This window comes from Sciurus vulgaris (genome assembly GCF_902686455.1).
Source record: "Sciurus vulgaris genome assembly, chromosome: 13".
NCBI classification, from domain to species: domain Eukaryota; kingdom Metazoa; phylum Chordata; class Mammalia; order Rodentia; family Sciuridae; genus Sciurus; species Sciurus vulgaris.
In genome coordinates, this window is record NC_136474.1 from 52,736,334 (window position 1) to 52,749,047 (window position 12,714).

Here is a 12,714-nt window from a genome sequence, read left to right on the forward strand (position 1 = left end):
CTGACAAATGTTCATAGTCTCCCTTATACTATATTCCTTATTTCTATCAATTTATCAGCAATGCCCTTTTATTCGTGATTTGAGTGGTTTTAGAGTTTTCTTTTTTTCCTAGTCAATTCAAGTTTGTCATTTTTGTTGATCTTTCCAAAGAGCCAAGTTTTGGTTCAATTAATTTTTCTCAATTGTTTTTCTATTGTACATTTTATTTACCTCTGCTCTATCTTTATAATTTTTTCTTCTGCTTGCTTTTGTTTTTATTTTGCCCTCCTTTGTCCAGAGTCTAAAGACAGAAGATTGTTACTGACTTAGATTTTTTTCTTTTTAAGATAGGCATTTGTAACTATAAATTTTCCTGTAAACACTGCATTAACTTTATCCCATAAGTTTTGGAATGTTGTGGCTTCATTTTCATTTGTCTCAAAGTATTTTCCTTTTTGTCTGTATGTGTGATTTCTTCACTGACCCCTTGGTTACATAGGAGTGTACTGTTTATTATTATCCACATATTTGTGAGTTCCTTCACTTATTTTCCTGTTACTAATTTATAATTTTATTTCATTACAGTTAGAAACAATACATTTTATGATTTCAATCCTTTTAACTTTATAGAGGCTTGTTTTATGTCTTAGTATGAGTACTCTATCTTGCAGAGTATTCTGTTTATACTTAAAAAATCCTGTTGTTGGGTGCTGTATAATATACATTTGTGTTAGGTTTAGTTTGTTTACAGTGCTTCTTAAGACTTTGATGTCCTTGTTGATCTTTTGCCTAGTTTTGTGATTCTTTTGTTTTGTTTTTTGGCAGTGTTGTGGGTTGAACTCAGGGCTTGTGCATGCTAGGCATGCACTCTGCTGCTGAGCTACATCCTCAGCCCTGATCTTCTATCATCCTTTACTAAAGGTGGGGTATTACATCTATAAGAAATTTATTTTCCCTTTATTTTAATTAGTTTTTTCTTCAATGTTTAGGTTATGTAGTTTGGTGCATATAAGTTTAAAATGGTACAGGTTCTTGATTTATTGGGCCCTTTATCATTAGAAAAAACTGTGAAAAAAAATCAACAGTGACTTTTTTTATTAAAATATTTTTTATTTTTGCAGACACATTTTGATACATTGTACACAAATGGGGTACAACTTCTCATTTCTATGGTTGTACACGATGTATATCACGCCAACTTGTAATCATACATATATATAGGGTAATATTGTTTCATTCTACTGTTTTTCCATCCCCTTTTTCCTCTACACCATCCAAAGTTCCTTTATTCTTCTCTTCCCACCACCACCGCCATCGTTATATATTGTCATGCACTTATAAGAGAAAACATTCAGCCTTTGTTTTTTGGGTTTGGCCTATTTCACTTAGCATGATATTTTCCAGCTTCATCCATTTACCAGAAAATGCCATAATTTTATTCTTCTTTATGGCTAAATAATATTCCATTGTGTATATATCTCACAGTTTCTTTATCCATTTGCAATTGAAGGACATCTAGATTGGTTCCAAAATTTAGCTTTTGTGAATCAGTTGCTGTGAACATTGATGTGGCTGCATCACTGTAGTATGCTGATTTTAAGTCCTTTGGGTATAAACTGAGGAGTGGGATAGCTGAGTCAAATGGTGGGTCCATTCCAAGTTTTCTGAGGAATCTCCATACTGCTTTCCAGAATGGCTGTTCGAATTTGCAACTCCACCAGCAATGTAGGAGTGTACCTTTTTCCCCACATCCACACCAGCACTTATTATTGCTTGTGTTCTTGGTAATAGCTATTCTAATTGGAGTTAGATGAAATCTTAGGGTGCTTTTAATTTGCATTTCTCTAATTACTAGGGATGATGAGCACTTTTTCATATATTTGTTGATCACCTATATATCTTCTTCTGTGAAGTGTCTGCCCATTTCCTTAGCCCGTTTATTGATTGGGTTCTTGGTATCTTGAGTGTAAAGTTTTTTAGTTATTTATAAACTTTGGAGATGAGTGCTCTGTCTGAAATGTGTGTGGAAAAGATTTTCTCCCACTCTGTAGGCTCTCTTTTCACATTGTTGATTGTTTCCTGTGCTGAGAAAAACTTTGTAGTTTGAATCTATCCCATTTATTGATTCCTGCTTTCATTTCTTGTGCTTTGGGATTCTTGTTAAGGAAATCTGGACCTAAGCTGACATGTTGGAGATTTGGGCCTACGTTTTCTTCTGTTTGGTATAGGGTCTCAGGTTTAATTCCTAGATCCTTGATCCATTTTGAGTTGAGTTTTGTACAGGGGGAGAGATAGGGGCTTAATTTCATTTTACTGCATATAGATTTCCAGTTTTCCCACCATTTGTTGAAGAGGCTATGTCTTCTCCATTGTAAGTTTTTGGCATCCTTGTCTGGTATGAGGTTACTCTAGTTATGTGGGTATGTCTCTGTGTCTTCTATCCTGTAGCATTGATCTACCTGTTTATTCTGGTGTCAGTAAAAAGCCATTTTTGTTACTATTGCCCTATAGTAGAGTTTAAGGTCCGGTATAGTGCTACCTCCTGCATCACTCTTCCTGCCCAGGATTGCTTTGGCTATTCTGGGTCTTTTGTTCTTCCAGATGAATTTCATGATTGCTTTTACTGTTTCTATGAGAAATGTCATAGGGATTTTAATTGGAATTGTGTTAAATCTGTGTAGTGCCTTTGGAAGTATGGCCATTTTGATAATATTAATTCTGCCTATCCAAGAACCTGGGAGATCTTTCCAACTTCAAAGGTTTTCCTCAATTTCTTTCTTAGTTGTTTTGTGGTTTTCACTGTAGAGATCTTTTACCTCTTTATTTTTTTTTAAGACTATTGTGAATGGAGTAGTTTCCCTCATTTTCCTTTCAGATGTTTAATTGCTTATGTATAAAAATGCTTCAGATTTATATGTGTTGATTTTATAACCTGCTATTTTGCTGAATTCATTTATGAGATCTAGATGTTTTCTAGAGTAGTTTTTTAAATCCTGTAGAGGATTAATTTCTTTAGTCAGTCTAATTGCTCTGGCTAGTATTTCAAGTATGATGTTGAATAGAAGTGGTGAAAGAGGGCATCCCTGTGTTGTTCCCATTTTTAAAGGGAATGCTTTCAGTTTTTCTCCATTAAGAATGATGTTGGCCATGGACTTAGCCTAAATAGCCTTTACAATGCTGAGCTATGTTCCTACTATCCCTATTTTTTCTAGTGTTTTGAGCATGAAGGAGTGTTGTATTTTGCTGAACACTTTTTCTGCATCAGTTGAAATAATCATATGATTCTTATCCTTAAGTCTATTGACATGATGCATTATGTTTATTGATTTATGGATGTTGAACCAACCTTACATTCCTGGGTTGAACGCACTTGATCGTGGTGCACCCTTTTCTTAGTATGTTTTTGGATATGGTTTGCCAATATTTTGTTAAGGATCTTTGCATCTGTATTCATCAAGGATATTGGTCTAAAATTTTCTTTCCTTGATGTGTCTTTTCCTGGTTTGGGTATGAGGGTGATATTAGCTTCATAGAATGATTTTGGTAGGGTTCCCTCCTTTTCTGTTTCCTCGAATACTTTGATACGTATCGGAATGAGTTCTTCTTTGAAGGTCTTGTAGAACTTGGCTGAGAATCCATCTGGTCCTGGCCTATACTTGAAAGGTAGGCTTTTGATGCCGCCTTCTATTTCATTGCTTGATACTGATCTGTTTAAATTGTGTATGTCCTCCTGGTTCAGTTTGGGAGGAGCATATGTCTCTAGAAATTTGTCAATGTCTTTGGTATTTTCTATTTTGTTGGAATATAGATTTTCAAAGTAGCTTCTCATTATGTTTTGTATTTCAGTGGTGTCTGTCATAGTATTTCCTTTTTCATGCAAATTTTAGTAATTTGAGTTTTTTCTCTCCTCTTTGTTAGGGTGGCTAAGGGTTTGTCTATTTTGTTTCCTGTTTCAAAGAACCAACTTCTTGTTTTGTCAATTTTTTGAATTGTTTCTTTTGTTTCAATTTCATTGATTTCTGCTCTGATTTTAATTATTTCCTGTCTTCTACTACTTTTGGTGTTGTTCTGTTCTTCTTTTTCTAGGGCTTTGAGCTGTAATGTTAGGTCATTTAGTTGTTGACTGTTTATTCTTTTCTTGAATGCACTCCATGCAATGAATTTTCCTCTTAATACTGCTTTCATAATGTCCCAGAGATTTTGATATGTTGTATCATCATTCTCATTTACCTCTAAGAATTTTTTTATCTCCTCCCTGATGTTTTTTGTTATCCATGTTTCATTCAATAGCATATTATTTAGTCTCCAGTTGTTGGAGTAATTTCTGTTTTTTATTTTGTCATTGATTTCTAATTTCATTCCATTATGATCTGATAGAACACAAGGCAGTATCTGTATTTTTTTGCATTTCCTAAGAGCTGCTTTGTGGTATAACATATGGTCTATTTTCGAGAAGGTTCCATGGGCTGCTGAGAAGAAAGTGAATCCTCTTGTTGATGGATGCAATATTCTATATATGTCTATTAAGTCTAGTTTATTGATTGTGGTATTGAGTTCTATGGTTTCTTTGGTTTTGTTTGGAAGATCTATCTAGTGGTGACAGCGGTGCGTTAAAGTCACCCACAATTATTGTGTTGTGGTCTATTTGATTCCTGGCATTGAGAAGGATTTGTTCGATGCACATGGATGCACCATTGTTTGGGGCATAAATATTTACTATCGTTATGTCTTCCTGATTTATGGTTCCCTTAAGCAGTATGAAATGTCCTTCTTTATCCCTTCTGACTAACTTTGTCTTGAAGTCCGCTTAATGTGAAATAAGGATGGAAACTCCCGCTTTTTTACTGAGTCTGTGTGCATGGTATGTTTTTTCCATCCTTTCACCTTTAGTCTGTGGATGTCTTTTCCTATCAGATGAGTCTTTTGAAGGAAGCATATTGTTGGGTCTTTCTTTTTAATCCAATCTGCCAGTGTATGTCTTTTGATTGATGAGTTTAGGCCTTAACGTTCAGGGTTATTATTGAAATATGATTTGTATTCCTAATCATTTGGGCTTATTTTTGGTTTTTAACTTGGCTTGGTTTCTCCTTTGAATGGATTTTTCTTTTAGGTAGTTCCTCCCTTTGCTGACCTACATTGTTGTTTTTCATTTCCTCCTCATGGAATATTTTGCTGAGAACATTCTGTAGCACAGGCTTTCTATTTGTAAATTCTTTTAACTTTTGTTTGTCATGGAAGGATTTTATTTCATCTTCAAATCTGAAGGTTAGTTTTGCTGGGTGTAGGATTCTTGGTTGGCAACCATGTTCTTTCAGAGCTTGAAATATGTTGTTCCAGGCCCTTCTAGCTTTTAGAGTTGGGTTGAGAAGTCGGCTGCTATCCGTATTGGTCTCCCCCTATATGTAATCTGATGCTTTTCTCTCTCGGTCTTCAGAATCCTATTTTTATTTTGTATGTTAGGCATTTTCATTATAATGTGCCTTGGTGTGGATGTGTCATAATTTTGTGCATTTGGTGTTCTGTAAGCCTCTTGTATTTAATTTTCCATTTCATTCTTCAGGCTTGGGAAATTTTCTGATATTATTTCATTGACTAGGTTGTTCATTCTTTTGGTTTGTATCTCTGTGCCTTCCTCAATCCTGATAATTCTTACATTTGGTCTTATTCATGATGTCCCATAATTCTTGAAGATTCTCTTCATGATTTCTTACTATCTCCTCTGTTTGGGCAACTTTATTTTCAAGATTAAATATTTTGTCTTCATTGTCTGACGTTCTGTCTTCCAAGTGGTCTAGTCTTTTGATGATACTTTCCATTGATTTTTTAATTTGGTTTGTTGTTTCCTTCATTTCAAGGATTTTTGTTTTTTGTTGTTTTTTGAGAATCTCTCTTTGTTGAAATGATCTTTTGCTTCTTGCAGTTGTGCTTTCAATTCCTTATCGTTATGATCATTCATTGCCTGCATTTGCTCTCTTATCTCCTCGTTTGCTTCACAAATCATCTTAATCATGTATAATCTGAAGTCCTTTTCTGACATTTCTTCTACCATACTGTCACTGGATTCTTTTAATAAAGAATCTAGATTTGTTTGGATAATTTTCTTCCCTTGTTTTTTCATGTTGTTCATGTATATATACCTCTAGCAATGCAGATCTGGGGTATTGCAGTTTCCCCCTATAGGCTTATAGAGACTCTTTAGGTTTCCAAAACCTTTTCTTTAAGGGGGATATCAATATATTTAGATTTTTAAAATCCCAGCCATATATTTTTCATCTTTTGATTGGATTATTTCATTCATTTATATTTATTGGTATAGTTGGACTTAATTCTGCCATTTACTTTTGTTTTCTGTTTCCTTTCTTGTTTCTCTGATCCTTCCTTTTGTGTGTGTGTTGCTGGGCATTGAACCCAGGGCCTCATTCATTTTGAGCATAAGATATTTTTCTGAATTTTATCTTAGTTCGTCCTACAATAGGACTTATGGTATCTTGGAATCTACTTCACATTTATCATAGCCTATTAAAGTGAGATAAACCTTTCTTTTATATAGTTTATTTCACTGTTACCTCTGTATGTGTGTGCACATGCACTATTATTGCTCTACATATTACATTCAGATATATTACAAACCCAGCAATATTTTATTATGTTTATCCTATGTAATTTTATATCTTTAAAAAATGTGGAGAGGAGAGAGCAAGGATCTATTTAACATTTGCTATATCACCTTCTTACTTGTCTATTCTGGTTTTCTTCATTTGTTCTTGTGAAAACAAGCTACCATCTGAATTCATTTTCTTTGTGCAATGTAGCTTTGATACTATACTCCTGGGCCTGGGTGATCCTCCTGCCTCTAAGTCTGTAGTACTACAGGCAACACCTGTGCTCCTGGCTTCTAGTGACAGTCTTTGAGATATCATCACTTTTTCCAAGTGTGGTTCCTTTTAGTCCTTTGAACATTTTATGATGATTACTGTGAAGTCTGTCTATTAAATATGACATCTAGTCCCTCCCACAGGTGAAACTACCCTGAAAATTGGGGTCCTGGGTGCCCAAGTATTTATAATTGGGCTATCCCTGAAATAGAACCTTCTTTTTATGAGCCAAAGAAGGGAGCCACAAACTTCTTGGATGTACTTCTTTTAAATTTTATGTCTTCACTATGTAGTTGGAGATGGATAATGTTGGAATCTGCTCCTCCCAGGAAGATCCCTTTGCATTTGACTGGGATCTTAGGTGAGAGGGAGATTTGTGTTCTTGGCTAAACTAACCTAGAGTAGGGTTTCTGTCCTGAGCTAAGGAGGGAGAGAGAGGGAGTGTGGATCGTAATATAGATGCTACAAATTCTTAATATTCTTGCTGAATTTTTAGTAGATCTTCTTTAATAATTGTGTAGTCATTTTCTGTATGCTTTAGGGAAATTTCCAAAGACTTAAATGGTTGTTTTAAAATAGTGTTCAGCAGTTACACTTTTTCTTTGGGAATAGGTTTGTGAAGCTCCTCATGTTTCCATTGTGGAAGTGTAGAACTTCAGCTTTGAATATTTTGTTTGAGTCTCCTATTAACATGGACAAGAATTTCTTTTTTAAAAAATTCTTTTTAGATATACATGATAGTAGAGTGTATTAATTTTTTTTTTTTTTTTTGTACCAAGGATTGAATTTGGGGCACTCGTGACCACTGAGCCATATCCGCAGCCCTATTTTGTATTTTTATGTAGAGACAGGGTCTCACTGAGTTGCTTAGCACCTCACTGTTGCTGAGACTGGCTTTGAACTCTCCATCTTCCTTGCCTTAACCTCCTGAGCCTTTAGGATTACATGTGTGTGCCATGGTGCCTGTCTGTGGAATATATTTTGACATATTATACATACATGGAGTATAACTTCCCATTCTTGTGGTTAAACATGATGTGGAGTTCCTGGTCTTGAATTCATATATGAACATAGGAAAGTTCTGTCCAATTCATTTTACTGTTTTTCCTATTCCCATCCCTTCTCTCTTCCCTTCATTCCCCTTTGTCCAATCCAGCGAACTTCTATTCCCCGTGCCCTCTTATTGTGTGTTAGCCTTCACATATCAGAGAACGTTTGGCCTTTAGTTTTTTGGGATTGGCTTATTTCACGTAGCATGATAGTCTCTAGATCCATCCATTTATCAGACAATACCATCATTTCATTCTTCTTTATGACTTAGTAATATTCCATTGTGTATATATACCAAATTTTCTTTATCCATTCATCTGTTGAAGGCAAGTAGGCTGGTCCTATAGCTTAGCTATCGTGAATGGAGCTGCTGTTAACATTGATGTGATTTTGTCACTATAGTATTCTGATTTTAAGTCCTTTGGGTGTTTACCGAGGAGTGGGGTAACTGGGTAAAAAGGTGGTTCCATTCCAGGTTTTCTGAGGAATCTCCGTACTGCTTTCCAGAGTGGTTGCACCAGTTTGTAGCCCCACCAGTAATGTATGAATGTACCACATCCTCACCAACATTTATTGTTACTTGTATTATGGACAAGAATTTTTTTAGGTTAGAAATACTGGGTTACAGTATATGCAAATGAAAATCAATTTGGTAGTCATGTATGTAAAGTTGATCAAAGTAATTGTACCTACCACCAAACAAGATTGATAGTGTTTCTGTTGGTGTGTATCTCTAACACTTAGTGATGGTGGACTAATTAAATTTTACCTATCTAAATAGATATAAAGTGATATCTCACCAGGGTCTTTATTTACCTTTGCCTGTTATTGGCATTTTCTTTTCTTTGTGCATTTTGAATACCTGTTCTTTGAATATATTCCATTTTCTGTCTTTTTTTTTTTTTTTTGGTACCCGGGATTGGACCCAGTGTTTAGTCACTGAACCACCTCTGAAACCCTTTCAATATTTTATTTTGAGACAGGGTCTCACTAAGTAGTTTAGGGCCTCTCCGTTTCTGGGGCTGGCTTAGAATTCATGATCCTCCTGCCTTAGCCTCCCGAGCTGCTAGGAGTACAGATTTGCACCTATGTGCCCAGTATTCCATTTTGTGTCTTATCTTTTTTATTTTTTGTTTTTTTGGTGGGACTGAGGACTAAAAGCAGGGGAGATCGACCACTGAGCTACATCCCCAGTCCTTTTTAATTTTTAAATTTTTAAATTTTGAGACAGAGTCTCACTAAATTGAGGAGAGTGACCTGGAACTTGGGATCTTCTTGCTTCAGCCTCCCAACTTTCTGGGATTACAGGTGTGCATTACCATGCCCATTTGTGTCTTACCTTTTTTTCTGATGGTGTCTTTTGCTAATTGAAATTAGTTTTAAGGTAGTCAAATGTGTTAGACTTTACTTATTTTAAGAAGTCTTCCCCTGTCTCAAGTTCAAATGATAATTTTCCATTGTCTAAGAGTTAAATTGTGTATTTTTACCTTTGTATCCTTAGTGGTGCCAGGGTTTTAGTGAATGTATGTAAAATAGGTGTCCAATTCCATCTTTTACATGAGACAACTCATCAACCATATATTGAATAGTCACTTTTGTTCTCAATCATGTACAGAGCCTTCTAGGAAAATTTGACACAGGTTGAGCCTCTGATAGTGTTGAAAAAGTTTTGGATTTTGGAGCATATTGGCTTTTGGATTTTCAGGAAAGAGATGTTCTCTTGGTTAAGTCTATGCAAATATTCCAAAAATCTAAAAAAAAAAATTACAAAATCTGATACACTTCTGGCACTGAGCATTTCGGGATACTCAACCTGTATGACATATCCTTATACACCTATTTTTTTTTTTTTTTTTTGCTGTGTAGGGATTGAACCCAGGGCCTTGTTCTTGCAAGGCAAGCACTCTAACATTCTGTTCCTTTAGTCAGCTTGTGTGGTTGTGTGCTGTTATATTTACTTTATAGTTTTATATCAGAAAAAAACATTTTTCCTTCTTCAGGAGTATTTTGTCAAATGCTTAGATTTTTAATATTTTAAATAGCTTGAATGAAAACATTTTACCTTTTTTTGTTGAATAATTAGTGGATATGGAATTTATTATGTACGAAGCACTTATCAGAGCATTTATAGTGTTGAAATGGAGAGGGCAATATGATGGTTATATTTTATTTTTTAAATAACTGGTCTTTTTTTTTTTTTTAACTATAGGAACAGTTTTGATCAAAAGTAACAGTGGTCAGTTGATGTTGGTGTCTCCTCAGCAAGCCATAACAAGAGCTGAGACCACAAGTAACATAGCCACAAGGCCCGTAGTACCAACAAATGCTCAAACAGTTAAAATCTGCACAATGCCGGTAATATATCTTAAACTTCTTCCTTTCCCCCATGTTATCTTCATTTCATATGATGTGTCTATGCTTACCAGTGAAAATAATTTGAGATGATTCTACTCAACTTTTTAAATTATACACCTTTCTTTGAATATGCTAATTTAATCAAGATTTTTTGGTTTTTGTCATTTGATGGCTGTTAAAATAATGAACATTTAATCTTCATACTCAAAAGATTTTATAATCCTCAAAGGGTATGTTCAAAGGACATTTTACATCTTGAAAGAAAATAACCATCTGCTTCAATTTTAACTTGTGAAATAGTAAGATTGCTATTTATGATATTCATTTTTATCCATACCTTACAGATATTATTGTTAAAAATATAGAAATCTATAACATTTCATTTAGTTTTGCATTATTAGGAAATGACTTATTTTAAATACTTGGTAATCCTTCTATGTAACTGAAGCCTATTTGGTATGACAATCCTTTTCTTGGCCGGCAGGGGTACTGGGAATTGAACCATCTCAGTGCTTTACTGCTGAGCTACATCCCCAGACCTTAATTTTATTTTGAGACAGGGTCTCACTAAGTCACTTAGGGCCTTCCAGAGTTACTGAGGCTGATCTTGAACTTTTGATCCTCCTGCATCATCCCCGAGTTGCTGGAATTACAGGCATGCACCACCATGCCTGGCTGATCAGTTAGGTTTGTAGTATAGGATGTGTATAAAACCATAAGGTTATAAATTCAGTTATAACAAATTTGCTATGGTAAAGTGTTCTAATGTTCTTCATATTATGTGTATGTTTTATATATATATAATATATATTATATATATTATGTATATATATATTTTTTGATGGTGCTAGAATTGAACCCAGGGCCTTGTGTGCAGGGCAGGTACTCTACCAACTGAGCTATATCCCCAGCCCTTCTTCATAATATTGATTTTAAATTACTTACACTGATGACTTTGTGTTATCTTGTTCCTCACCTCCAAGAATTCTAGCTCTCAGTTAATCAAGAAAGTGGCTGTGGCACCTGTTAAAAAGTTGGCTCAGATAGGAACTACTGTGGCAACCACTGGTTCAAACCCTTCCTCAGTACAAGTAAGTTGTTCTCTTATCTTTATTATTTGGCTTGTTCCTATTGTATGTGTAAGTTGTTGACTTTGTGACATCAAAGAGGGCAATTCATTAACATACAATGACACATATCAAACTGGGAACTGTTGGAGGTGTAGGAAACAAGAAAATGTATATTTTTGGGATACATTTTTATTAAATGTATTAATACAAATTCACCTAATAATCTTGTGTCATAGTCTCTAGAAGCAGGTGCTGAGAGAATTTGGTGTATGAGATCTTTATTAGGGATTAATACTTGTGAAAGGGAAGGAGAGTGAGTGTAAGCTAGATGTATACCCAATGAAGCCTCAGTCAATTTGGTGGAAAACTTTGGAGCTTATGCTGCTTATCAGCATTATTCCAGTATGGGCCAATATGGCTGGCTGGGCCTTACTTCCTGCCCTGGGATTTGTCATTGGATGTGGACTCACTGAAAGTTGTACTTTTAAACAAGGTATTTCTCTGTAGCAGAGGGAAACCTGATGGATCTGTCAGGTGGAAGCTGTCCAGTTGCATTCCCAGCAGCTAGATAGAACAGTACTAGTGTTTCCTTGTGATGGTTCATCATAGTCCACTTTTACATCACTTGGATGTACTTCCAGGTGGAGAAGCAGTCAAGTATACATGTCAGAGACCAACTGTTCTGGGATTCTTCTGGGTTTCCTCCTTTCCTTGTGGAAACAAAGAAGATAGGTTAATGGGATGAACTATCAGCTGCAGCCTAAAACTAACTGAAGCAGTGGAACAAAAGTTCATGTAGACTTGTCTGCTTTGTTCTTCATAACCCTCATTGACCCCATTTTGTGACTGAAGCTGCAGTCAGCCTCCTTTTTTCTCCAATATGCATTGAAATTCTTGGTTCTTTACAGAACAGAAGTAATGCACTTTTTCACTTTTACATTATGTGCATGTCCCTTCCCAACATCTTCATTCTTTACAAGAAAAAAAGTCATTAATGGTCAGGGATCCTTCCCTCCCATTATGGGGCATGAGTTTCTTCCTTATTGTGGGGTAGTGAGGAGATCTTCCAGTTAGGAGCAATTTACTGGAAAGGATAGGGTAGCCACTGCAATAATCATCTATATAGTTGTACTCTGATATCAGAGTGAGGACAAAAGAAATAGGACAGTATGCAAATTGGGAGTCTCTTCACGTGACCATTAAGGGAGAATTCTTCCTACCAGGTTTAGATCTGTGTGCCAAAGTTTAAAAAAAGAAAAGAAAACCCTACTAAGTAATCAGCAGTCCAAACACAATTGAATTTCACATTTCTTTCAACAAGACAGGTCAAATATAGGAGTAATGATATAGCTGTTTCCAGGAAATGAAGGTAAAGGCCCCTCACC

At 35.4% G+C, this 12,714-nt stretch overlaps 1 protein-coding gene across 1 annotated transcript in view; it reads left to right on the forward strand.

The window, feature by feature from the left end:
- TAF4B (TATA-box binding protein associated factor 4b) overlaps nt 1-12,714 on the forward strand; it is a 144,776-nt gene that overhangs the window by 10,142 nt on the left and 121,920 nt on the right. Inside the window, exons 2-3 of the mRNA XM_079109408.1 lie at nt 10,114-10,259; nt 11,243-11,350. Of these exons, the coding sequence (XP_078965534.1) occupies nt 10,114-10,259; nt 11,243-11,350 (254 nt within the window). The remainder of the gene's footprint in view (nt 1-10,113; nt 10,260-11,242; nt 11,351-12,714) is intronic.